The sequence below is a fragment of the Pholcus phalangioides genome, unplaced genomic scaffold (genome assembly GCF_987345545.1).
Source record: "Pholcus phalangioides strain wild (caught in Gottingen) unplaced genomic scaffold, Ppha-v1.0 ptg000013l_1, whole genome shotgun sequence".
In the NCBI taxonomy this organism is placed as follows: Eukaryota; Metazoa; Arthropoda; class Arachnida; order Araneae; family Pholcidae; genus Pholcus; species Pholcus phalangioides.
In genome coordinates this window covers 12,863,987-12,890,950 of record NW_028301606.1, presented here as the reverse complement: position 1 = coordinate 12,890,950, position 26,964 = coordinate 12,863,987, and the positions used below count along the sequence as shown (strand labels likewise).

The window sequence follows — 26,964 nt, the reverse complement described above, 5'->3', positions numbered from 1 at the left end:
GGTAAAAATTAAATATACGACATCGCTGCGGCCAGAAAAAGATCATGCAAGAACGGGACCAACGACAACTTACGAGAATCATTAAACGTGACAGACGTGCAACCCTTCCGCAAATTGCTGCAGATTTCAATGTGGGCCATCAGCAAGTGTCAGCGTGCGAACCATTCAACGAAACATCATCGATATGCGCTTTCGGAGCCGAAGGCCCACTCATGTACCCTTGATAACTGCACGACACAAAGCTTCACGCCTCGCCTGGGTCCGACAACACCGACATTGGACTGTTGAGGACTGGAAACACGTTGCCTGGTCTGACGAGTCTCGGTTCCAATTGCTTCGAGCTGATGGACGTGCACGGAGACAACCTCATGAATCCATGGACCCTACATGTCAACAGGGGACTGTTCAAGCTGGTGGAGGCTCTGTGATGGTATGGGCGTGTGCAGTTGGCGTGATATGGGACCCCTGATACGTCTAGATACGACTCTGATAGGTGACAGGTACGTAAGCATCCTGTCTGATCACCTGCACCCATTCATGTCCATTGTGCATTCCGACGGACTTGGGCAATTTCAGCAGGACAATGCGACACCCCACACGTACAGAATTGCTACAAAGTGGCTCCAGGAACACTCTTCTGACTTTAGACACTTCCGCTGGCCACCTAAATCCCCAGACATGAACATTATTGAACATATCTGGGATGCCTTGCAACGTGCTGTTCAGAAGAGATCTCCACCCCCCTCTTACTCCTACGGATTTATGGACAGCCCTGCAGGATTCATGGTGTCAATTACCTCCAGCACTACTTCAGACATTACTCGAGTCCATGCCACGTCGTGTTGCGGCACTTCTGCGGGCTCGTGGGGGCCCTACACGATATTAGGCAGGTGTACCAGTTTTTTTGGTTCTACAGTGTATTTAGAGCAGCCTTCAGTGCGTCTCAACATAGAGAGTTGAGAGAGGTACAGGATTCTATTCTTCTATTTCGCTCCTCTAAAAGGTCTCAACGCGTGGGCACACCCGGGGGGAGCTCACAAAAAATAAGATCTTGTTGAAATTGTGACAGTAAGCATTTGTCTGGTAGGGTCTCCATGATGCTCTTAAGACGGCCCTGGCAGTCGCGCATTGACACGCAACCTGTTATCGCTTATAGTAGCTTCCAGTGATAGGCCAACCTTATAACCCTTTCGTGCGATCCATACCAGTGTTATTCAACCCTTTGTGCACCCGCAGACCGGTGAAAATAGTTAAATAATTTCGCGGACCGGTATCAGGGCGGTAACCAGTGCCGTCTTAACGCATGGTCCCACCCGGCGCCTCAGAAAAACGAGAAATAGTTGAATAATTTTTCGATAATTTGCAGGGTAGGGCCTCAGAAAAATCACTTGGCCTCTTAACCACGACCACCTAGATAACCACTAGTCCGTTTCAGGTTAACTTTGCAGTGCAGAGAAAGGTAGAGAGTGTATTCCTTCGCCACAAAATATAGTTCCCATATATCGGATGCTTACGATGATCATTTATGCAGAATATTTCAATTTTTTGAATGATTGAAGAAAATACTGAAAAAATATTGTTCTGAATCGATCTTTATTCGGTTAAGAATTTTAAATTAGAAAAAAAAAAAATGGTCACCATTATACGTGAAAAGATTTTTCTCAGTGAGAATAAGCTATACCTTACCGCGACCGCGCATCGATACATAGGTTGAAAAGCTTTCGTTGTCATAGCAACGTGTGATGCGGTTCCCTCGTAGCTTCCCTTCCACTGCAAAGTTAACCTGAAACGAACTATAGGTTATATAGGAGGTCGTGTCTTAACACGACCCTGGCCGCAACTAGGGGAAGACAGTGGGGTTTGGTGTCCCGGATAAGTTAGGGCACTGAGTTTACTGTTTTTCAGTTCGAAAATACGGGGGGGGGGGGGGAAAGGATGATCCAAAATATGGACACTGTCCTCAAGCGACAGAGTAAATTTTCGTTTCTAGCTGCGGCCCTGACTACGATCACTGTGTGCTACAAGATTGGTACAGAAGTAGAAGTGCGACAACAAAAGATAGCCTCTGACCTTTATCAGGAAAAGAGGGTTCATTCTTCAGTAGCCACCCCCTGGAGGATATATTTTTCTTTTTTCCAACTTTTTCCCTTACTGAAGAATGAACCCTTTAACTTGGTCATGGTCATACAGGGTCAGAGGCCATCTTTCCGTGGTCGTACTGAACTTCCCACACACTAAAATTTTATCCAAGACCAGTATATATTGCCGCTGTGGTGGTCGAGTGGTTATAGTGACGGAATCGCGATGCGAGGATCCGGGTTCGAACCCCACAGTGGTGGTCGGCTGAAGTTGGTTTTCTGTGGTTCCCAACTTCAAGGCGCAAATGCGAGCCGATCTCCCCGTTAAAAAGTCTCCCCACAGAGAGCAACAGTCCTACAACGATAAATCATTCAATCATAACACTTCACTCATAGTTTGAAAAACTGGTGGCAGATGGCAGCACTACACGTAACAAGCATTACAGAGAAACAAAAAAAACTTCACGTCAGGTTTCACTACACGTACACGCACATTCCCGCATGTACCGATTCGTTGGGGTGTGGTGTAGCAGTAGTAGGTAGGGCTTCCAAAAAATGGCTCGGGGATCCATGATTCCATGATGTTCTTAAGTCAGCCACCTCGTTGGGCAATTTGCCTGTTGTGGCTTGTATTTGTATTCAATGTTATGAAAATTATTTCCTTCACCTCTTTATACCATGGAAGTGCTTTGCCAAGACTATCCTCGAAAAAATCATGGTACCGAATCATCAAGGGTTCCCCCTCCTACGTGCCTGCCAGGCCTCTTGCCCGCTGCGGCATCGCATCTACTACATCACTAATTCCCAACGTAAGCGTTAACGCCCCCCTTGGGGGCGATGCGATGTTCCAGGGGGGCGGTAGAAGCTACGAGTATAACAGGATCCTAAGGATTAGATTGCATTGGGAGATAAACATTTCTGAAGGGGGGCGATGGGATAAAACGGTTGGGAAACTATGTACTACATTAACTTTCGAGCTCGTAGTGCCATCTATCAGAAAAAATTACCACCATGTATATATCGAAAAAGAAAATACCTTTAATATGCCATTTTAACCAATTTCAGGGGTGGGAAGTGACTAAGTCTATTTCGGAGCAGCAAAATTCAGGATTCGGAGCAGCAAAATTCAGGATTCGGAGCAGCAAATTCAGGATTTGGAGCAGCAAATTCGAGATTTGGAGCAATTTTGGAGCAGCAAAATATGGGATTCGGAGCAGATATTTATAAATGGGAGCAGTGAAATTAAGAATAATATTTTCGTTAACCCTCAACCCTTTCCAAAATAAAACTGCAGCATGTCTTTTGTTATCAAACATCTTTTCGTCAGCTTGATTTTTGGTGCTTTAGGCATTTTACACCTTGTTTGAAAGAGCGGCTGTCATAAAATTTTTTGTACCTGTCTATTTAAGATGATTTTTGCTTACTGACGACACTATTTGCTGCCTTGAACAGCAGCACTTCAAATGAGCTAAAATTTTTTTATACTTGGAAAGAAATTGTTGCAAAATGGGAGAATTTCGGAAGAATCAACTCGATGTTTGGCGATTCAGAACTCATTATCTGGCGAGATTGGCGATCTGACACTCGCTATTTGGCAATTTAACGCTTGTTATTTGGCGATATTAGCGATTTAACGCTCGTTATTCGGCAACATTAGCGATTTAACGCTCGTTATTCGGCAAAGTTTCTAAACTAACATTCGTAATTCGACGGACATGCGCTTTTTACTCCCGGAATGAAATTTTTTTTCACGAAACATCGGGATTTAACACAATGACAATCGACTACAGTAATTTCTGCTGCCTCCAGTGACGACTTTTTTTTTTTTAACGGAAACACTCGAATTTGCACTTTAAAGCTGAAAGGCATTGCAAACCATCTTCAGTTCCACGATCACGGACAATATCGGGGTTTCGCGATGGAAAGCCCGATCAGGGGCAGATAGTTTAAGTATAGTGGAATAAAACACGCTCTTCTCGTAAAGAAACGTTTCGTGGCTAGCAGGAACAAAAATTTTTTGGCGCCCTTTCCGAAATTCCGGGCATACTGAAGCAAAATTCGCTATTTGGCGCAGAAAAATGCGAAAATACGCTATTGGAGCAGGATGGCGCAAGATATTAGTTTTGGCGCAGTGCGGCGCAATTGGCGCAGAGTTCCCACCCCTGCAATTTCTGTTAATTTAAATGATTTTTGAATTTCTCGAGAAAGAAAAATTGTCCCTCCTCCAACCTTTCTGTCCCCTCCAAAGGCGAATATCCTGCGTACGCTCCTGACAGTACGTATTTATACCAGTACTTCTTAACCTTTCTTCCGTGCTTCCACCCCTATACATTTCCCACAAACTGAATTGATTTTTAAAGATAATTTATAGCGAACAAATAACAAAGGTTCAATCTCTGTCTCAACAGCATGATCCCCCCCCCCATAAGAACCCACGTAGAATGTAAATATCAGGCTCCTGGGCCATGCCTGCCCGATACGATAAGATACATCTAGGCGGCTTTTGCCATGCGAGGATCAGTGTGTAAAGATGACCTTGACTCTGGACAGTTTTGTCGGATTCTAGTCACATTCTCCACAATATTTGACTTAGAAAGCAGTTTCTTCGCATCTCAATTTTTTTGAAGCTCCCCCTTTCACTTGATTCCCTTCCGTGCCCCGCCCCCGAATATCGCAGGACCACAGTGGGAGGGGGAGTGCATTGATTTCTCATGACATGACCATCAGACTCTTCCCCGCCGCTTTTTGGATGGCCTTAATAGGCTGCTGAAACATCCTCTGACGATTTGGATTGCGCTTTTATCTTTAACCCTTTAATTGGCAAGAATTGAAATATCCAGGAGAAACATTTTAAGGCTATTCAGGGGGTCTGTCCAGACATATATATATATATATATCATATATGATATATATATATATATATATATCATATATGATATATATATATATATATATCATATATGATATATATATATATATATATCATATATATATATATATATATATATCATATATGATATATATATATATCATATATGATATATATATATATCATATATGATATATATATATATCATATATATATATATATATATAAAAATGAATATATTTCGGCGGTATATCAGATCATGGATGGAATAGCGTTTCGGAGAGGCTACATTACATAAATTCATGTTTATTATGAACTACTGTGTATCTGTCTTATTTTAACACTACTCTTTAACTAAAATGAAATTAAATGTGTCATTTTATCTAAACTACCGATTACCTGTTTCAATATATAAAGTGAAATAGAGCTGGTTATTCAAAATACAAATGTATATTGTACATACATACCCCAAAGCAGAATACGTCACAGAACAATCAGTGCAATTGCAGAACAATCGGGAAGAATTTTAAGAGAAATATAGAAAACACTTATGGGAACTGCAGAACATTTCCAGTCAGTCCAGGGCTCATTGAGAACAATGCAAAACATTCTGCTTTGGGGCATACATAGTACATTTGCATAATGCAATGTACTAGCATTTATAATGATAGCGAATATACCACATCAGTCAAAATTATATATAGTCATTCTTATTTTTGCACTACAAATAAGTTATAGGCGTTTCTTAAGCATCGTATACAAGCCAGCACTGTCAAATTAAAAAATATTTCAGTCCTACAATTCAGTATGTATTTTTTAGTCGAACGTATCTAGCAATATCAAAATTGCTAGAATATTCATTGCATAACATTGCACACAATAAGGGTATTGTTTTAAGTTCCTGTGATTATCTAGATAATTTAATAACAGAAATCAACATTACATGGTATGAAAGAAATTTTTAAACACCTGTTATGAAAAGAGTACATAAGTTATATAAGTGTATCGATATAAATTATGTAAGTAAAGCAATGGGACAAATTTTGGAAGGTTGAGAATCATGAATTGAATATATAATACCAAATAGTTCCATAGTTTTCCCTTCAGCTTTTATGGTAGGCTCTATTCAAATTGTATATTTTACGGGGGGGGGGGGGGGGGGGGGGGGGGGAGAGAGAGAGAATCTCATTGAAATTTGTGTGTTTTTATAAAACAAGTTTCAAAATCAACTGGGGAAAAGCTAAAATTACCCAGGAAAACGTAATTTTCAACTGTACTGAATAAATGTATTTCCAATAACACCCATGAACGTATCACAAAACTTCTAGAAAGATTTAAACACATTTATTATTCATGAAAAACGGTGAAAAAGAAAAATACACGAAAAAAATTTCAGGAATTCTTGAATTCAGAAGTCTTGACATATCTGACAACAAGTTATGACAGTTTGATGTTTCCAGGTTTGACAAACAGGAAGAAAAAAAAAAGAAAAAAAAAAGGAAAAATAAAAGCAGACTACATTTACTGACCCATTATGGTACAACTGAAACAGCAAAAAACATTTTTAAAAAACAAAAACTGACTTTATACAGCAAAATGAAAATTTTCAAAGATGATATACAGATGTTTCCAGCATTTCAATGGGCACCACCAGTTTGTTCTTGGTAGACTTCAATAACATCATCATTTTCCATTTCCAACTGCAAAGATCAATAATTTACTCAGTTATTAAGACTTCTGCATGAACAAAAACGACATCGGAACAAAATAAAAACGCTATTGGCAACAAATACCCACTGAATGAAATGGTTTGCATTCTTAAAATAAACTTGATTTGAAATAAGTCACATTTCTACAACTTTCAATAATGTGTAAATTTCTGTGCTGAAGCAATTCGAGTTACCAAAGTTTAATTGGACTTGTGAACAGACTAAATTGTGATTTCCCACACAATTTCAAAATTCACAATACTTTCCCCTGGAGATGAGATAAATCACCTGATATACAACGATACTATCAATGCTATCGCAGGGCTGGACAAATACAAGGTTGCAACAATGACCAAAAAAAAATTGACATTAGAACCTGTAATTTTCTTTGTGTAGTCACTAAATTGCAGGCTGAGAGCAGAACAAAATATTTGGAATTTATAGCAGCAGACATGCCAACATTGGCTTAAAGCTCGACAGTAGTGATGAATGTTCAGCTTTGCCATGGGGGGCGGGTATCCCCCTAGGACAACATCTACAATAAAAAATAAAATCACTGAAAAATTAAATTATAATTTAAAAAAATTATTAAGTTCATTAAATACAGCACCTCAGTGACACTGGAACCTAGAGGGCTCAAACCACATGATGAGGCCCCCCCCCCCTCCTGAAGCAACGTTACGAGGAAACCGAATGTCCAGCCCAGTGCAAATTGTTTGATTCGATTTCATGCGAGTGTACATAATTTTTTAGGTTTTATGGCTTTCTACACCTGTTAATCAAATTCATAAATACACTAGGCCCTTCCTGCATCATATGAATATACACTCAAATTCACGGATTAACCCAGATAGAATGACTCAAACTGCCAACTCACTCGCCCACAGTGCTTCTCATAAATGCTTGAAGACCCAGGTGGTCGAGGAAAAATTTAATCAGTAAAAGAACCAAAAGCTTTTGGTTCTTTTACTTTCATAACAATATTCAAAATACCGATATAATAAAAAAAGGTACGAGACATTAAAATTTTAACGATTTATACTCAAACCTAGTAAAGAAATCACTCTTGGGAAAGCAAAAATATTACCCTGTGTAAATAGTGATCCGATTAACAGAAAGCTATGGCCCGGTTACTTCCTATCCCTGGATTGATGCATTCATGGTAATAAAACTAACTTTTTAAAATTCAAATGAATCCAGTCTTGAAAATTTAAGGCACTTTTCCTTGGGAGCCTTCCTTGAACGGGTTATGGAAGATTATGCAAAATAAATACATTTTCTGTAAGGGGCCTCGATTCAGCCCAGGGTCAAGGTTGCCCCAACCTAGTCATGGACTGCCTAAACCCACCCACCAATGTTTTGTCATGCTCAGAGCTCCTTTGGTACCCAACTTTCCAAAATAAGCTTGGCAGGTGCGCCTGCTGAAAATGCATCATGCAGATGACCAACTCTTGAACACACTTGGTCCCACTGAGTTGCGAGGTGCTACAGCATGTAGCAATAATGGGATCACATCAGAGTAGAACATTAAACAGAGCAAGGTGCGAGTGATAAAGCAATGTTCCATGTGGGATGCACATCATTACCCGACTGATCATTGTGCCAAACGCACAATGATCAGTCACGTGATCCGCATCAGACGAAAATTGTTAGCGCAGTGTGTAGTGTTTCTCAATAAAAACCAAATTTAAATGAAAAAGGAAAAAGTTTTATTCCACATCAAACTCGGCATGGCAAAATAGCACAACGAGACGCAATAACAAACATGGTAAACTGAACCATATTGAAACTCATACTGAACTGACACTATACTGAACCCAGATCAAGAACAATATTTTATAGACAGGGAAATTCTTTCTCCCCCCCCCCCATGGAAGTCCACCAGTTGCATACAAGCGTAATCCCTTATTTGCATAAGGCGTGAAGGAATATTTCCCCTCCCCAACAATCGGCCCTCTCATGCTTCCATACAAAAGTTCATATAATAATTTAATATTTTTTACAATGATAGGTTTCATAAAATAATCTGCAAGATTCTATTTACTATTGATAAAAAAATTTCAATTTAAAAAGTTTCTTTCCCACAGGGTTTCTTAGAAAATGATACTTTACATCAAAATGTTTTGAACGGTTGTTCTCAAAGGGTGAGAATCAAAAATTAATGGCAGCCTGGGTGTCACAACATACAATAAAATAATCAAAAAACCAATTTCTAATTGTTTACATTCAAATATATTTTGTCCACCCAAATAAATTCTCTAACATGTTTGTTTATATACAGAGCTCTTCACAGAGAAAAACACAGTCTCCATTTTTGAAACATTTATTACGCGCACAAAACATACAAGACGTTCATACACAGATACGACAAAAAAAAAAAAAAACCCTGGCCTTTCCCGCCGACTTCTCCCGGCAAACTCACTGTTGCCACCACTAATCTTTACAATATTACTCATTCACTTGCGTGCCACAGCGCCATCTACCGACAACAAAAAGAACTGAAAATAAAAATCCTACATATATATCCTCTATAGTTGCTAAACTGGAACATTTGTGTTAAAATTTTCATGATGATGTGGGAGCATAACATGATCATTCCTCACACAGGAATCCTGTCATCCCTATTACGGAAGAAATTCAAAAGCAACAATTGGTATTATGGTTGGATATGCCTAATGAACACAGATAAAGCATTTGGATACGCCTAAATCCAATCAATTGGTTGAAACATCAAATGTTCGCTTTGATGAAAATTTTGCTGGAGTGGAAGCTATACTGGATCCCGATTGTAACAAAGTTATCACTTCATAATGAATATTTTCAACGATCAATACTATTACAGTTCCGCAGACAAAAATTCTGAAGTTTGATCATTGACCGATGAATCACAAAATTGAATGTCAAGGTCAGAAGATGAAACGCAAATTCAAATTTCAAAACCGGAGGGTGGATTGCAAATTCAATCAGTCACATCAACATTACCTCTTGCAGTGATGCTGGATTAGTATTGGATACATAAAGCTGTTCCTCGACCTGGTGGATAACGTGTTGACATTTATTATGGAATATCCGGAACGAATGAATGAAGTTACATTCACATCAAGATGTGAAAAAATATACGTGTAAGTTTTTTTTTTTTTCTTTTTTTAAAAATGATGCTCTGTCGAGACCACTTCCAAAAGCACAGTGCAAAATGTGTACATTACAAGGTCTGATATAAATAAATCAAGATGCACCAGATGGTCTTACTGCATTGTCCATCCTCTTTTTTGAAAAGTATGTTTAAAAATTTAACGCACAATGCTCTTGTGTAATTGTTTTTCACAAATGAAACACTTTCATTTCATTTCTAGCTCCTTGCTGAGCATTTTAAATATTGTTTATGCCTCTAAATGCCCTAGAAATACAAAAGACAACTGAACGTTATCAGTCACAAAACCTAGAATAGGCCTATGTACCCAACTGCTTTGTTATGAAAGCTGTTGTCTCACCTATACACAAAATGCGCACAATTTTGAATGGTAGTTACTGTCCAAGACCATGTAGTAGTAAATACAAAATTATTTTTCCAACCAGGTAAAAGTTTATAATTACTACTCTGTTTAACCCTCAAACTAAGCAAATGAAAAATTAATAAACCCAAATGATCCACATACACCTTCTCCCCCAATAATATAACTTTAAAAACAATATAATTTCTGCTTTGGCTAAATCATTAATTACAAATCGACTACATTTGTATTATTTGGCATTATATCAATGATTCCCTCAATTAAAATCAATTATACAAATTTCATCTATATATTTTGATAAAAAGTATGAAAAGACAAAACTGAGAAAGTAGGACATTTTACCAAAAAGTAGAATGGGTGGGAGTGCTGAATCTGTATATTTTGATGTGGAATAAAACAAACTTTTTCATTCAAATTGAGTTTTTATTGAGCGACACTGCACACGATGGTAACATAGTCCGGCACATAGTCCGGTAACATAGACGGCTGTCCCAATAGAATGCACGCGAATGAGCCAATTTCTTCCCAAACTGTTTATTTCATTTTATTTTTTTATACTGCAAACAAATAAAAAAAAGATCAGATATGAGTAAACTAATTTTTTTTAAGAACTAAGAGAATGTTGCTTACAAGAGATGATTCCGACAGCCAGCACACCATTTACAGGCATGGGGGGGGGGGATTGGCACAAACTGGTGGACAAGCAAGGATTCAGGACAGTGTGCTAGGAGAAGCGACCTATTTGTGTAGATTCATTCCATATTATTTGGCTCTTGCAACTCCTCTGGATCTATGTCTGCCGTCTCAATTAGAAAACCTGCATGTACTTTCAAAATGACCCGTATGACAAACTGGAATTGGTGCAAATGCTCAGGGATTCAGTACTTTGGCCCCTGCATTTTCAGCAAAAATTTCTGAATTTTACAAATTTTTTGGGATTTCTTTACATGCACAAAAAAAAGACTAACTATGCATAATCTGGACTCTAATGTCAAATTTGGGATAAATTGGTTGTTATAGTAACCACCATGAGCAAATCCAGAAAAGATACAGGAAATTTAAAATAAATTTTATGGTTGATATTCCTAAACTGAAGGGAAAATAGAAGTAAATTAGGAAAATCAATTTAAATCCTAACACAGTAAAAGGTTAAGCAGAGTGTGGAGATGTATACTAACTAAAAAAAAAAAAAAACCAACTGCATGGTAACTGCCTACACCTCTGTCTGTGAGACATAGGTAGTATCCTACGGGTAATTGCAAAGAACCCCATAGGACAATCACTATTTTAAAAAGTGATCCTGTAAGCGGAGTGACAAATTAACAAGGTTTGATTGCATGATTACAGCGAATCCCTTCTACAACATAGAATGAGGTAAAAACTGGTCTTGAATGAAGAATCAGAAAACAATCTCTTCAATGATTAGTGCTTTTATGTACCAGAGGGAAACCTGAACAAATCGGAAAATTATTTTACTCTTGACATTCGGTTTCACTGAATATATTAAAACTCAGAGGCATGCTGAAACAAGAACTGCTAGCAATCAACTAAAAATAAACATTAACATTAAAAAACTGAAAAGGGACACATCTGCAAGTGGAAAAGCACACTACAAATATGAAGAAATATTTGTCACAATACTGGAGTAGCAAGGAGAACATGCCAACTTGTTTAAATTAGCGATAAATATGGTAACCTTGTCCTAACCTAACAGCACACAACTTGGATTAAAATGTCATTCACAAAAAAACTGACAAATATGATACAGGTGTGAATACATTTGACCAATTTATTATGATAACTAGTCATATAATTTACAAATTAATCACAACCCTTAATTTCCGTAAATAACTTTTTTGGTCAAAAAAAATACTGGCATAAGGAAGTAGAGACAACTGGTCAAAACTATAGAAATGTCCCGTAAAATACAGGTTGAATTGTCATTATATAATATATATATATATATATATATATATATATATATATATATATATATATATATATATATATATATATATATATATACATACACACACACACACACATATATACACACACGCGCGTGTTTCTATCCCACAAACTGAAAAGGTTGTGCACTTCTGCTGTAAGGTAATCAAAGTTTGCCAACCATATGTAATTGCTTAACATTAAAGAAATGATTGAAGTTCCTCTGCATAGTACAGACTGGACAGACAACCATTGAAAAAAAGCTGAATAAAAAAAAAATTTCTACGACTCATTCAATTATGGCATTAAAAACATCTCTAATAAACAAAGAAAAACTACCTGCTTGGGAGTTTCATCGTCGTTGATTCGACGACCATCAAAGAGGAATCTGAGTGAAGTTACTTGGACACCCTAAAAAAAAAAATAAAAAATAAAAATCAGCCTAATCCACATCATATCAATATTTAATAACATTTGTGGCAGTAAAGTCAAACAACTTTATAATGATGGGAATCTAAAATTTGTGTTCAGGGATTTATAAGCCAACAAGACACTTCTTTAACATTACATGATCGTAACAAACTGAACTAATCAAACAATTATTGTCATTATCACACTCAAATAAATCATAACGTTGTGTTCAAAAACAGAATACAGGATCACAGCAAATACAAGTTGTCTCATCTATGAATGGTGCGAGCCAATTGGCGATTGCTCTTTGCAAATTTTGCCCCCCTCCCCCAACGAAATGAAACATTGTCATGATTTAAATAAATTGTGACAATTTATATTGTTTTTAAAGGGAAAGATTTTTTTCCCCAGAAAATTATCCCCCCAAACATGGTTGAGATTCGGGAGATAAGAATTTTTCAGGAATCCAGGTGGTGAAGTAGAAATTCATGAGACCTGACAGCTATGTTAGTTTTAATAAGGGTTGGCAGTTTTTTGATGCATGGGAGTTCTGGACGGTTTAAACTGTCATGTCAAAAACCTTGAATATTGCTTTTCAATATAAAAGTTCCAGTTGGAAATACACATGTTAATTGCATGTAATGTTTAAAAAGTGACTTATACAAAGAACAGATACTTAATGATTGCAAAATAATTTTCTACATAATTATTTTGAACAATGTTTTTCCCCCCTTATAAATATGCAATTTGAATAAAGCATAGCATAAACGCTGAAGGAAAAACTATGGAATCATTCAACGTTTTAATTCAGGACGATTCTTGACCTTCCAAAATTTCTTCAACTGCTTATAACCTGAAGAGCCAAAAAAACTGGTACACCTGCCTAATATCGTGTAGGGCCCCCACGAGCCCGCAGAAGTGCCGCAACACGACGTGGCATGGACTCGAGTAATGTCTGAAGTAGTGCTGGAGGTAATTGACACCATGAATCCTGCAGGGCTGTCCATAAATCCGTAGGAGTAAGAGGGGGGTGGAGATCTCTTCTGAACAGCACGTTGCAAGGCATCCCAGATATGTTCAATAATGTTCATGTCTGGGGATTTAGGTGGCCAGCGGAAGTGTCTAAAGTCAGAAGAGTGTTCCTGGAGCCACTTCGTAGCAATTCTGTACGTGTGGGGTGTCGCATTGTCCTGCTGAAATTGCCCAAGTCCGTCGGAATGCACAATGGACATGAATGGGTGCAGGTGATCAGACAGGATGCTTACGTACCTGTCACCTATCAGAGTCGTATCTAGACGTATCAGGGGTCCCATATCACGCCAACTGCACACGCCCATACCATCACAGAGCCTCCACCAGCTTGAATAGTCCCCTGTTGACATGTAGGGGCCATGGATTCATGAGGTTGTCTCCGTGCACGTCCATCAGCTTGAAGCAATTGGAACAGAGACTCGTCAGACCAGGCAACGTGTTTCCAATCCTCAACAGTCCAATGTTGGTGTTGTCGGGCCCAGGCGAGGCGTGAAGCTTTGTGTCGTGCAGTCATCAAGGGTACACGAGTGGGCCTTCGGCTCCGAAAGCCCATATCGATGATGTTTCAATGAATGGTTCGCACGCTGACACTTGTTGATGGCCCAGCATTGAAATTTACGGAAGGGTTGCACGTCTGTCCCGTTTAATGATTCTCGTCAGTCGTCGTTGGTTCCGTTCTTGCATAATCTTTTTCCGGCCCCAGCGATGCCGTAGATTTAATTTTTTACCAGATTCCCGATATTCATGGTGCACTCGTGAAAATCCAAATTTCATCGCTACCTCGGAGATGCTATGTCCCATCTCTCGTGCGCAGACTATAACACCACGTTCAAACTCACTTAAATCTCGATAACCTGCCATCGTAGCAGCAGTAACTGATCTAACAACTATGCCAGACACTTGTTGTGTTATATAGGCGTTGCCGACCGCAGCACCGTACTCTGATTCGTTCCATATCTCTTTATTTGCATACGCATGCCTGTACCAGTTTTTTTGGCTCTTCAGTTTATATGTGCATACATATAGACTTATCTGCTGTACCTTTTTTATAACAGACAGGTTTTTGGAGGTATAAAAGTTCTTTTATGCCATGTATGTAACATTCATTTGTTATTAAATGACCTAAAACAATACCCTTATTGTGCATAACATTAGAATATACATATTTAGCAATCAAAATACTTAATTGTACGATTTATTAAGAAGAATTGTATTTCAATTTGACAGTGCTAGCCAAAGTAGTGTATGACGCTTAAAAAATCTCCTATAACATGTTCTTAGTGCAACAAGAATAAGTTTGACTATGATATGGTATATTTACCATCATTTATAATACAATGGAGGCTGTATGCAAATGCACAAAACAAAGCTTTGATAGAAAATACTATAAAACTCTGGATTTACACAACCCGAGCTAAAGTTATAAATTGTATTAATAGATGCTGCATGAGAATTTTTATTTGGAATAAAATTTTGGGAAGATCAGAAAATTTAAAATATCAAAAATAGATGTTTTTTCTCAGTAATTATAATTGAAAATATATAAAAAAAACTTTAATCTACATAAAAGCGTTCTTTGTTATTTCACAAGCGCTGTTGGAAGTTGTTTTGACCCTTTCCAATTTCCCATGTTATCTCGACACACAATGCAACGTCGAAGTTAATATTTTCAAACTTCTTAAAATACCTCGGGGGAAATACCGTGACAAATTAATATTTTTGTTAATTATTAAAATAATCAGAAATACCTAGAACAGTTAACTGTGATTTTAAACCCCATAAAAAAATGATAGATTTTAAAGTAAATATGTAAATGATTTGTGAAACAAGTATTGGGGACCACCTATAACCAAAGAAACAATATTGCGCAATCGATACCGTGAAATCATGAGGTATCTCAGCCTATGTCAGAAGCATCAGAGCTGAGCACCTGGCTACTAACAGATTTACTCTCGCTTCAGACATTTGGTACAAGCAAATGGGAAACTTTTTATTAGCTCAGTCCTGGATCAAAAATAACCATTAATGAGCAATTTTTGCTGTGTAAATACTGATGCAAATTTATCCAACGCATGGCAAATAAGCCAAACAAGTTTGGCATCAAGTACTGTGTGTGATTAACAATTGTTACAATATCTACAAATGTTTTGAATGGCTATCCGTATTTGGGGGAAGATAGAGCGACCAATCAATGCACAACTTTAGGAAAGTGGCAGTACTGCAACCACATCTCAAGTCTGGACACTGTCACAACTGACAACTATTTTACTTGTGAAATTTAAATGAATTTATGAAGAACACAATTGCAAGTGACACTTCAATGCCATAATATTGTTCTGTTACACTGAGGAATGGAAACACTCACCTATACAGTTGAATCAAGTTTTAACGAACACTTTTCTAATCCCCCAGATTAGTTTGCATAGGAACAATGCAAAAACCTGGAATATTCCTCTATAACAAAAATTTCTTATAACGAAATGATTTCTCTGTATATAGGTGCAAGAGCAAAAAGAATTCACAATTCTTAGCACCTTGCACATAGATGTGTCTGCAGATGACAACATATTAAAAAAAACAACAAATACTGCCACTTATTACAATAGCATTAAATGTGACAGATGGAGCAGACAAGATGCTGAAGAAACACACAAGGATGTGGAACTTGCACAGTTGACCTGTTCATGTATTTTACAGAGCCCTCGGCATTGCCACACTCAATGTTTGTATAATTTTCAAGGAATCCCTGGGCTCCACAGTTTCACGCCAAAAAAATCAAAAAAAAAAACCACACACACACACCTCAGTAAGTCACCTTTTTGTAAAAATTGCAAATTAAAATTAATATTCACATTTTAATTATTCCAATACATTAATATTTCGAAACAAAACACTAACATGCGAAAAGTTTTTCATCATGTTATATACCTATTGTGTTCAAAAACCTAAGTGAATGCTTTTGGATTATGTTTTGATGTCAAAAACTCGACCCTCTGGTTTTAATTATAAGAGTCATTTTGAAACAAGACAAAATGTCACTTAAACAATGAAATATTCCATTGCTAAATCAGTTTTCTGCAAAAATGTCAATATATTAGCAAATCAGAAGTGATATGGCTATTCTGTTAATGGCTCCTAAATAACATTCCAAGGTCAATGAGAAAATTCATTAAAATCAATACAAAAATTCTTTGTGATCGCTTTGAAATTCCTCCGTGCAGCAAGGTTAAGTGAAACCTCCCTTTAACTGACATTTTTTTTAAAGTTATGTTGATGGACTAAGTATTTTATTACCCATTAATGAACATATCTTTGTTAGCAGATAAAATTTTGTCCCAAGGAGTCCATTATAACGAGGTTCTACAGGGCCTTGTGCACAAGTTATACATTGCTATTATGAAAACTTGTTTTATAAAATCGTAGCTAAATCAACTAAAATTACTGGGTCCTTTGCGAAAAGCCTGTGGACCGATAGAATGAAATAAAATTGAATATCTCACCACTCGCTCACTGTAAGACTTCTTCAGCTTGCCCATTTGTGTAGTCATTTTCACCCGAAAGTGGATTTCATTACTATCCTGGGCCACAACTTTCAGTTTGATGTATTCTGATCCTCCGTCACCTTCCGCTTTTTGCTGCAAATGAAAAATAAACCAATTAAAACCAACTTAAAAACAATGCATGTATTCAAAACAAAGTAATGATAAAGTTACAACTTTCATGTCAAATCTTTAATAAATGACAGGCTTTCGATAAAGTAGCTTAGCGGCTCTAAACCTGGAGTCCTAGGGTATTCTAAAGGGGCCACGGATAAAGATCAAGTGCCAGGAGACATGATTTATGGTTGGGGCTCTCCAAAGAAAACAATGAAAAAAAAAGATCAGATGAAGGAAGTGAAAAACTAAGAAAATGTTTGACTACAACTTTGCTAATGTACGGATCCTTCTTCCAGTCTAGTCTTCTCATACCATAGGAGACTAACAGATTCTATAATTTTTGAGAAGGGGCCTGTATATGAATAGAGAGGTACTACTTCCAGTTACGTACAGTGGTCCATGATGCTAATATGGATAAGCAGAAAAACCTCACTAAAACCCATTGGGTCTGAAGATAGACCTTATTTATAAAATTTTGTTCACTATAAAATTTACTCCAAAAATCAATTCTATTATGAATGACATCATTCCTTGATGAGGCTAGGGTCTCCCCCCCCCCCTCCCCGGGATAAGATCGGGGGCTACAAGTAGAAAATTAGGTCAGGAGGGAGAAATGGGCTGAAAAAAGTTAAAAACACTGAGCTAATGGTTAAATAGGTAAATACAATTGGATCTGCACTGTAATGAATTCCCAAGGACTAAATAGTATTTACAGTAGAACCTTGATTATCTGAACAAATCGGGACCGAAGGGTGTTTAGAAAAGTGAGAAGTTTGGAAAACCTATGACGTATAGGAATAAATTGAATTTAAGATGAATTCGTCAGACGAAAAAAAGATGACAGCTAAATCTACTCCCATTGACACATTTGTTTACTTGTCAATAATCTAACTACATACATCAGGGAGTAGATCCAGGTACACTTACATCTTATAGCTCACAGGTACGGCATATACAATTGTTTAGAAGTGAATTATTGCATGATAGAGCGAAGCTATCGAGTTTGGGAGAAAAGAGGATTCAACATTCAATTTCCAAGAAAATAACTGTTGATCATCATTAACTATAGAAAACTGAAAATGAGTTAAGTTGAAAAGGTGTTCGATTGACAGAGTTGTTCCGATAAACGAAACTCTACTTTATTATAAGCCGGTTTCACCTATGAATCAGGGAAGATTGACAAAAAAATTTAAGACACCGGCCTAATTTATTTAAGTCAATTTTCTAAGTTCAAGACAACCTTAAAGTCTCCTGGGAATTAGTCACTTCTTTTCTGCTGTGCGTGTGACCGTTTGTTCTAAGACAAACATATCAATTCCCAAGAAATCTTAGGTACTAATACAAACTTTTTAATCATGCCTGGGAGTTGCCAAGCCTAGCTGTGGATCACCATACAAGTGGGAGAGCAATTTTTTTTTATGGCCTTTAAAAAAAATAGAAAAGGATATTTCCACATCTATCCCAGTGGTCAGAGAGCAACATACGGCTCTTTGGCCCTTCCACAAAATACCCCCCCATGCAGGTGCACAAAAACTCCAGATTTTTGAAAAATCATGTTTAGACCAAGGTCGTCTTAAGAGCATGATGGGACCCGAAATGTGAAGATATAATTTTTCATGAAGTTTTTTTATCATCTGAGCTTGAGTTTGCGAGATAAATGAAAACTAAGTTTGATTTGGGTTAAATTGACCCACTCTGCAGTTCTAGTGCTAAGGTATTTTTAAAAAATTCTCTCTGATGCAGGCCTCCATTATCTCACCTTGACTGGATTCCTGTAAATGTGTCACGCATGCACACACGAGTGTGGGAGGATGTACGAAAACTCCATTTCCCTTTCAAGATTAACAAATTTTTTTCTTTTGGTATGGTTTGTTGTTACCGAAACAAAGCTCCCAGACTTGCCAACTTTTGAAATCCGGAGATTCTCCCGAGGGGGGGGGGGGGGGGGGGGGGGTTGCCCCCCCTCCCCGACACTCATAGACTGGATCAATTTCTGATTTTTTTTTTTTTTAATAAATTAAGAAAAAGTTACATTCTTTCCCCCCCCCCCCAAGGCAGGTTCTGCATTGCCCCTGAGAAGAATATAATTCCATGTCAGTCTTTCCATGCCGAATAGAGAAATCACACCTACATACTATTCATAAATTATAAGTGTTTCCTTTCGTGGATGCTATCAGCAGGGTTTAAGCTACGGTCGCTTTCGCAAAATGTAAAAGACAATCGTAGAGTGCGAAAGAAGAAGTAGCCACTTTCGTAAAAATGCTTACAGGAGGTACGAAATGAGTAATACATCCAACCATCAATCATTACATAGCATTGTAGCATTTTACTAAAGCTTTTCCCCCAATTTTTGCTTTTTTGCAAAAGAAATTTTTTATCCAGCTTAAACCCTGGCTATCAGTGATTGATAATCTTGGGTATATGAATTCTTAAAAGCTTTATATTTAGCTGTATATAGCTTAAAGTTTTAAATTTTCTTTCTGAAGATGTTTAATCGGAAAAATAGATTTAAAAAAATTCAAACTACAAAGCTGCGGATGAAAAAACGTGTTTACCGTACGGCTGCCAATGGAATACAATAACGATTATACAGGAATTTCGGCAACCAAGGTCATGCCCCTGATAAATGACTGCCCATAAACGCTACAGAAACGAAGTCTTTGCCAGCTGCTTAAATGTGGTCACAGAGACTTTTTTACGGCTGCTCGATGGAAATGACTACGGCTGTCCTCTACGGGTGTTTTCCTTAACGGCAACTGTAATCATTGACGCCACGAAAACATGAAAGCTCGCGTAAAATCTAATTTTCCGCCAAAATCCGGAGAGCAGGAGGGAGGATGAAAAATCCGGAGTCTCTCCCGCCTAAATCGGGAGAGTTGGCAGGTCGGAAAGCTCCTTTTATTGAACTATCACTCGCTAATGGACATTTACTATTTATGTGAGAGTGTGAATGAATTTGACTTACATTACGGATTATTACCAGTCACTTACAGGTAAGCAATTTATTCTTGGTCTTTTTTTTAACTAATTCTATTCCCTTCTAGAAGGCAAAGTCTCATTGGCCATAATGAATAATTATTGTATGCCAATAAATGGATGTACCCATGGTCCCCAAGAAAGAAAGACAATTACTATCATTTTTTTCATGCTATAAATTCACTATAGATAGTCCTGTGAAAAGTCTGGTTTGGAGGCCCGCTGAATATTTCAGCCTAGTGGCCCTGCTCAAGGATGTGGGGACCATGAATGTACCTTTATTTTTAGTCTATAATTATCTTTCTTTGCGAAAATAATAGTGTAGGACGATTATAAAATATCAACTTCATCGCTAATTTTTCCCCCCTACCGTGGTTCACAATGTATAAGATAAGGAGGTGAACTAAACACTGCTGTTTTTACTCATTTTCCCAAGATTTTTTTAAATAGTGCTTTGTGAGGGAGAACGGAAGACTCATTCAAGGCCACTAGTTTGATTTTAGTTTCCCTGCACTAGACCCTTTTTGACATAAGAAAAAAATTTTAAAAATAAAAACTATGAATTGACAAGCATCAGGTTGTCATGGCAACCAGAAAATTAATTCAGGCAATTAAACATTCTGAATATGATTGCTACGTTTATTGCAATGCAGAATTTTCAATTTCATTCCACAGTAAGTCAAAGGAAAATTGGAGAACGTTATTTAAAATAATTTTTTTAATAAAGGCTATGCTTGGCTCCTTAGAAATTCAGTTGGTACTTAAATATTTTTTTTCTGATTTGTCAAGTCTTGAAAATATTAGGTCCCTTAAATTAGAAAAAGTGTAAAGATGGGGTTTTGCAAGGGTCCTCCAACAGTCAAACGCAGGGACTGATCAAGAGAAAAGTAATGTCCTAACTTCTAGTAGATTTTTTCCGAACTAAATTTACTTATGCAAAAAAAAAAAAATCTTGGTTCCCCCTGCCCCCTTAATGCAAGGGCGAAGCGAGGGGGGACTTGGAGGGTCTGGTCCCCCCAGAAATGTGAGAAAATGACCGGAAAAAGATGGCCAAATCCATTGTTCTGTCACTTTGGCCCCCCCCCAAAAGAAATTTCTGGCTACGCCCCTGATTTAATGCTAAACTTAAAATAAAAAAAATCAAGGTGAATCCAAATATTACCCAAAATTCATATTATTCAAGTTCTATACTGCATATCAATTTCCGATTAACAAGTTTCCATAGGCATGGTCAATTCATTTCGCATATTTTAGCACAAAATCCCACAAAGTAATGAGCCATATGTTTGGCACAATAGAATCAGTTAAGTGATACTGGAAGCCTGTTTCCAAACTCAATACCCATATCCATGATAGAGTCGATTGCAGGGGCAGACAATAGATTCATTCACATGGTCAAACATAATTTTCAAGTAAATATCACAATACGAACAATCATGTTCATCGCTTTATGCATGATACAAACAATGAAAATCTTTATAATATACAAAATTGAACATGTAAAAATAGAGTTTCCATAGCTTACAACTTTCGAGAATGAGAATTAGGGAGATTTTTGAGCGGATCCAAATTCCATACAAAATTAAATATAAAAAAGATTTTTGGAAAATGTAGGGATTTTTCATTAACAAAAGTAAAACGTGAGATATCACTCCCTTGCAAAAACACACATGACATCATGCAAACCATCACCGACCAAGTCGCCAGTCATTGCCAACAAATAGGTTGTCATTACTACTCTCTAATCAAATCCTGACAGCAGAAAAGTTTCCATCAGACCCAAAACTGGACATACGGTCGAAACATATACGTCATCCCTGGAGATTTCGGATGTAGGAAAAGACTGATTTTGTCCTCGCCCAATTTTGTAATTTCACACAATGTACACCATACTTGCGATGTCAGTTCAGATTAAGAAAAAAAAACTTCATTGGTATAAATTCCTTGGTAATTTTTCCACTTACAATCAAAATTCTGGAGTCCGGGAGATGAAGTAGAAATTAGAGATTTTTGGCAACTGAGTCTAAAAGCCATGTTACATGCTTGGTGATATAATAAAATATAGGAGGGGGGATTATCATTAGCTACTGACCCCAAAACAGAACGTTTTTCTTTGTTCTGCAACGAGCCCTCGGCTGACTGGAAATGTCCCGCTGTAAAAATCCCCATAATAACATTCTCTGCCGTTTTTCTTTCAGATTGTTCTGCAGTAGCACTGATTATTATGAGACACACAGCGCAGATTTTGGCACATTCTGCTTTGAGAGCTACTAGCACCCCTCTGCCCAGTTTCCTTTTCTCTCCACCCGATGGCCAAACCAGCAAAGTCATGTGGATACAATATCCGTACCAGTGTTTCTGAAAGTGGACAATATCACTCCCTGAGGAGGAGGATGGGAAGAGATAGAAGCAGAGTTTTAGTGTGAGATCCTATGGACTTGAGTAATGGGAAACTTTTCAAAAAAAGGGGAGAGGGAAAAAGCGATACAACAGAAGTTCGGGAAACTGATCAAAACCTTAGTTTTTAGAACTTCTTGCTCCATCACGTCTTCCAAATTTTCATTCCTCCATGGGACGATATCACCAATTTTGAAAGGCACTGCCAATACATTTCCATAGAAATTTCACAAATGCTAGAAATCATGCCATATACAGTCAAACCTTGTTAATAAAGTCCCTCTTGGGAGACCAAAAATATGACCTTGTAAGCAAACTGACTCATTAAACAATAAGTCATGACAGCGCCAATTCTTGTCTATCGATGCATCCATGCAGTAAAAAACCTAATTTCAGTTATTCAACAGCTATCATGAAAATTGATTACTCGAGTTTGTCAATTAATTTAAATGTTTATTTACTGCAAAATTACTCATTTCAATAACAAAATGTTTTTTAAAATGTTATCTTTTCGATTTTTTGTTTATGGAAACCAAAATATTGTCATCTTGTGTGGCAGTTTCTCTCCTATGGGACATGATAGATGAAAATATTCTTTACAATTTAAAACATGCTTTCCAGCCCCAATACAAATTTTCTTAATAGGTCAATTTTTCACATTCCTCCACTATAACGCTGCTTTGTCTTCAAGGTGAACAAACTTTAGGAAACATTGACATTAGGGTGAGCACAGGGTTACAGATGCTTAACAATCGTCCAGCCAAGATTTGTTGAAAATGTCAGAAAGCTGACATAAATATGAAGTGGCTTAAACTAAAAGGTCTTTCTCTCTATATACCCTTTACAGGGAAACTGGCCAAGAACTGCAACTCGGCATGAAAAAAAAAATTCCAGCTCAACCATTCCCAAATAAAAAATAGCCTTATGATAAAAGAATCTGCCAACAAAACTGCAGTGAAAAATGGGACGAGAGAAATGGAGGCTTCCTTGATCATTTTTGTCACCATGGTTATTTCCTACACATAAAACGGGACCTACAATTTATTGCAGATTCCAAATGCCAGCCTTTTTTATACTCACTGAGAGGTTGGCAGGTTAACCCTGTCATGTGGGACTCCCTGCAGTAGCCACCATTTTTTTGTTGTAACCGTATCAGGAATGTTTGACTGTTCTGAAAGAACCAACCAGTATCCAACTCATGACCCCTCTAAACAGGGCTGAAACTGAAGGGGAGCAACTGTCCGGGGTGGCAAAATTTAAGGGACAGCAGTTTTAGGAGGAAACAAAGAACACAGTTGTAGAATTATCAAATTTTGAAGTTGTGGGGAGGGGGTGCAAAAATCCTGGTTACGGCATGACTTTGGTACTTTCGATGAGTATATAAATCGACCTAGGCTACCAAGCCCATAGAAGCTTCTGCTTCAAATGCTAGGTTGATCTTTGATGTGATAATAATGATCGTTGAACTTATCCTGAAAATTACAGGAAAAGTTTCCAATTTGAATGGCAAGTTTCATATGGCAGTTTCCAATTTTTGAGCGATTTCACAAAAATAGATTCCTTATGCAAAGTGGGACAACTCATTAGAAATTTAAAAATGGAACCCCCATGAAGGACCACTGAGATTTCCAAAAAGCAACCCACTAACAAGGTTTTATTGTATACCAATTCCTAACTAACAAGTTTCTTTAGGATACTCCTCCACATGGTCAACGCATTCTGCGTACATTAGCCAGAAATTCCACAATCCAAATAATTTAAAAGTTTTGACCAAACTAAACCTTGCAAAACACTTTAAACTTTAAGCCTTTTCTAAAAAATCAAATGATAGAACCACATGGCAATATAGATAGACTAGTTTCAAGTAGCTGTCACAATATTTCCATATTCTTCAAATTATTAAAATGATTATTTCTATTATATACAAATACAAATACAACGCCACAACAGGCAAAATGCCCAACGAGGTGGCTGATAAAAAGATGCCCATAAAAATATGACAACCATATTTTTATGGGCATCTTTTTATCAGCCACCTCGTTGGGCATTTTGCCTGTTGTGGCGTTGTATTTGTATTTGTATATAATAGAAATAATCATTTTAATAATTTGAAGAATATGGAAATCATTACCCACATGAACATAACATTAATATAATTGCAATCACCACATATCACCACGTAAAAATTGAACATATTGACTTTCGAAAGTCATGTTAAAGGCTTAGCGATATCGCAACCATACCCGGGGAGGGGTGTACCATTGACTATCGGGGCCGGTTTCTCACCGGGGCCCCAGTTTCAACATCCCTACATCTAACTACATACCCTAAAAGGGGCCCCACTAAGTCCCGGGGGCCCCCTTTGACAACCGAACGCAACGTCACATTTCCCCCTACCTCGTGGAAAAAAAACAATCAAATAACCGAAAACCAATACTTTCCAACACCATAACGCCCACACAATATATTAAAATACTCGTAATAATTACCCGCTACGGCAATTATTAGTGTCAAATATAGACGTTATCTAGCGACGAACAAAGAAACTGAAAAATAAGTTGAGAAAACGTCATTATTCAAGTCGCCACCCGGCGAGCACTCAAGAGCGGTAAATCGAAAAAAAAAAAAAAAACGAACATGGCAATAAACTCAAATGGCAAACGATAGATCATTAATAATTATGAAATCCGTTAACTGGCAATAAATGGCGTTAAAAAACTACTACGAAACAAGAAAAACTAAATCGAAATCGAACATTAGGCTTAGCATTACCTGGTGGTCCGACATCACGATGAAACAAAAAAAAGTAAAATCTCCTACGGGAAGAAAAAAAAAAGTCACGAAAAATGGGACCCGCGACGGGAAACTTTAAGAACAAAAAAACTGTTTTCAGGACTAAATGCAGCGATTGGAGGAGGAGCAAAAAAACGCCAAAAGCTTTTTTTCTTTGCCCTTGGCTTAAAAAATTAAAATTTTACTCAAACTCAAAAAATAAGTTTTAGTTTTTTTTTTTTTAACCCCCGTACAAAGACTTCTGCTCTCTCGTCTGGTTCGATCCTCGTCGCAGCAGCAGCTCTCCAATAAACGAAAACACACTTATTATACAGTGCTTCAGAAGATCCCAAGTCCCGCAACAATACACGTGATAGGGGGCGCTCCGTAACGATTGCGAGCGCGCGGATAACCGGTTATTTCCGGTTACCGGCGGTAGGAAAATTTTTGCACTACCTCTACATTGTCTATTTTTTGAATTATTTTTCTTTTTTTTATGGTTTTGAAATTATTGATTTTCTTTTTTCCATTTTTAATAGGATTTTGATTCCAGTTTTTCTTTCTTAATTTCAATGAAAAAAATTAACAGTTTTTTTTTGTCGGAATCAAATAAGGAAATTGAAAATGAGCCCTTCCCCCCCCCTTTTCTTTTTAGTGGTAGTAATAATATGTAAATCATGGAGATGGACGGCTTTTTTCTCAGACCAATAGGAAGGCGGGGTCGTGTCTCCAGTGGTGTAGATCAGTGTTTCTCAACCGCCGGGCCGCGACTGATCTGCCGTTTCCTTTTCCCCCATTCATGTTCCGTTAATCATGTGTTTCACCGGGCCTTCCACTAACATAAATAAATGAAACCGGGCCGCGGGCTTCCAAAGGTTGAGAAACACTGGTGTAGATGGTACATTTGTGTGTGTGCGGAGATACCGGAGGAGAGTAATGCCCCCCCCCCCCCGCAGCGTCAAATCCGGAGCCGACTGATATAATGTACACATACGAATTAACATCATGGTCCACCCCCGAAGGTATGGCCCCACATGGGCGGGGCTGCCAGGGCTCCCTATCGCTGGTGCCCGGGATAATTCTCATCTTTTTTCTTACTTTTTCACGCTATAAATTATTTATAGAAGGACCCGTGAAAAATTTGACCGAGGGGGCGTGAAAAAATCCAGCCTAGCGTCCCTGCTACATGCATAAAGGCAGGGCCGTCTTAAGAGCACCATGGGCCCCCTGGCCAAGTGATGTTTTGAGGCCTTTTACCTGGAAAACTCTCGAAAATTTCAACCACTTCTCATTTTTGTGAGGCCCCCGGGCCGTGCATTAAGACGGCAATGCACAAGGGTAGGGCTGACAGGGTTTCAGCCCCGGAGTCCAGGACAATTGTCATCAGTTTTTGTTTTTTCATGGTATAAATTCACTACGGAAGGGCCCGTGAAAAGGTCTGATTTTGAGTCCCCCCCCCCGAAGATCCCAGCCTAGGGGCCCTGCTCTAGGATGTGCGGGCCATGGACTTTCCCGAAACTTTCAAGTCTATCTCCGCCTACGAGATGGTAGCATTCTTGCGCGGTATGCAAGAGGGCCTGGGTTCGATTTCCGGCGGAGACCAGA

General features: G+C 37.9%; 1 protein-coding gene across 1 annotated transcript; it reads right to left on the bottom strand.

The window, feature by feature from the left end:
* Positions 1-6,269: 6,269 nt before the first annotated feature.
* Positions 6,270-25,745, bottom strand: LOC149078619 (small ubiquitin-related modifier-like). Its single transcript, XM_089240749.1, has 4 exons — positions 25,360-25,745; positions 17,059-17,193; positions 12,455-12,526; positions 6,270-6,647 (listed from the first exon to the last, which is right to left on the bottom strand). The coding sequence occupies exons 1-4, from the start codon at positions 25,372-25,374 to the stop codon at positions 6,585-6,587; spliced, it is 285 nt and encodes a 94-aa protein (XP_089096875.1). The 5' UTR covers positions 25,375-25,745; the 3' UTR covers positions 6,270-6,584.
* Between the last annotated feature and the right edge of the window lie 1,219 nt (positions 25,746-26,964).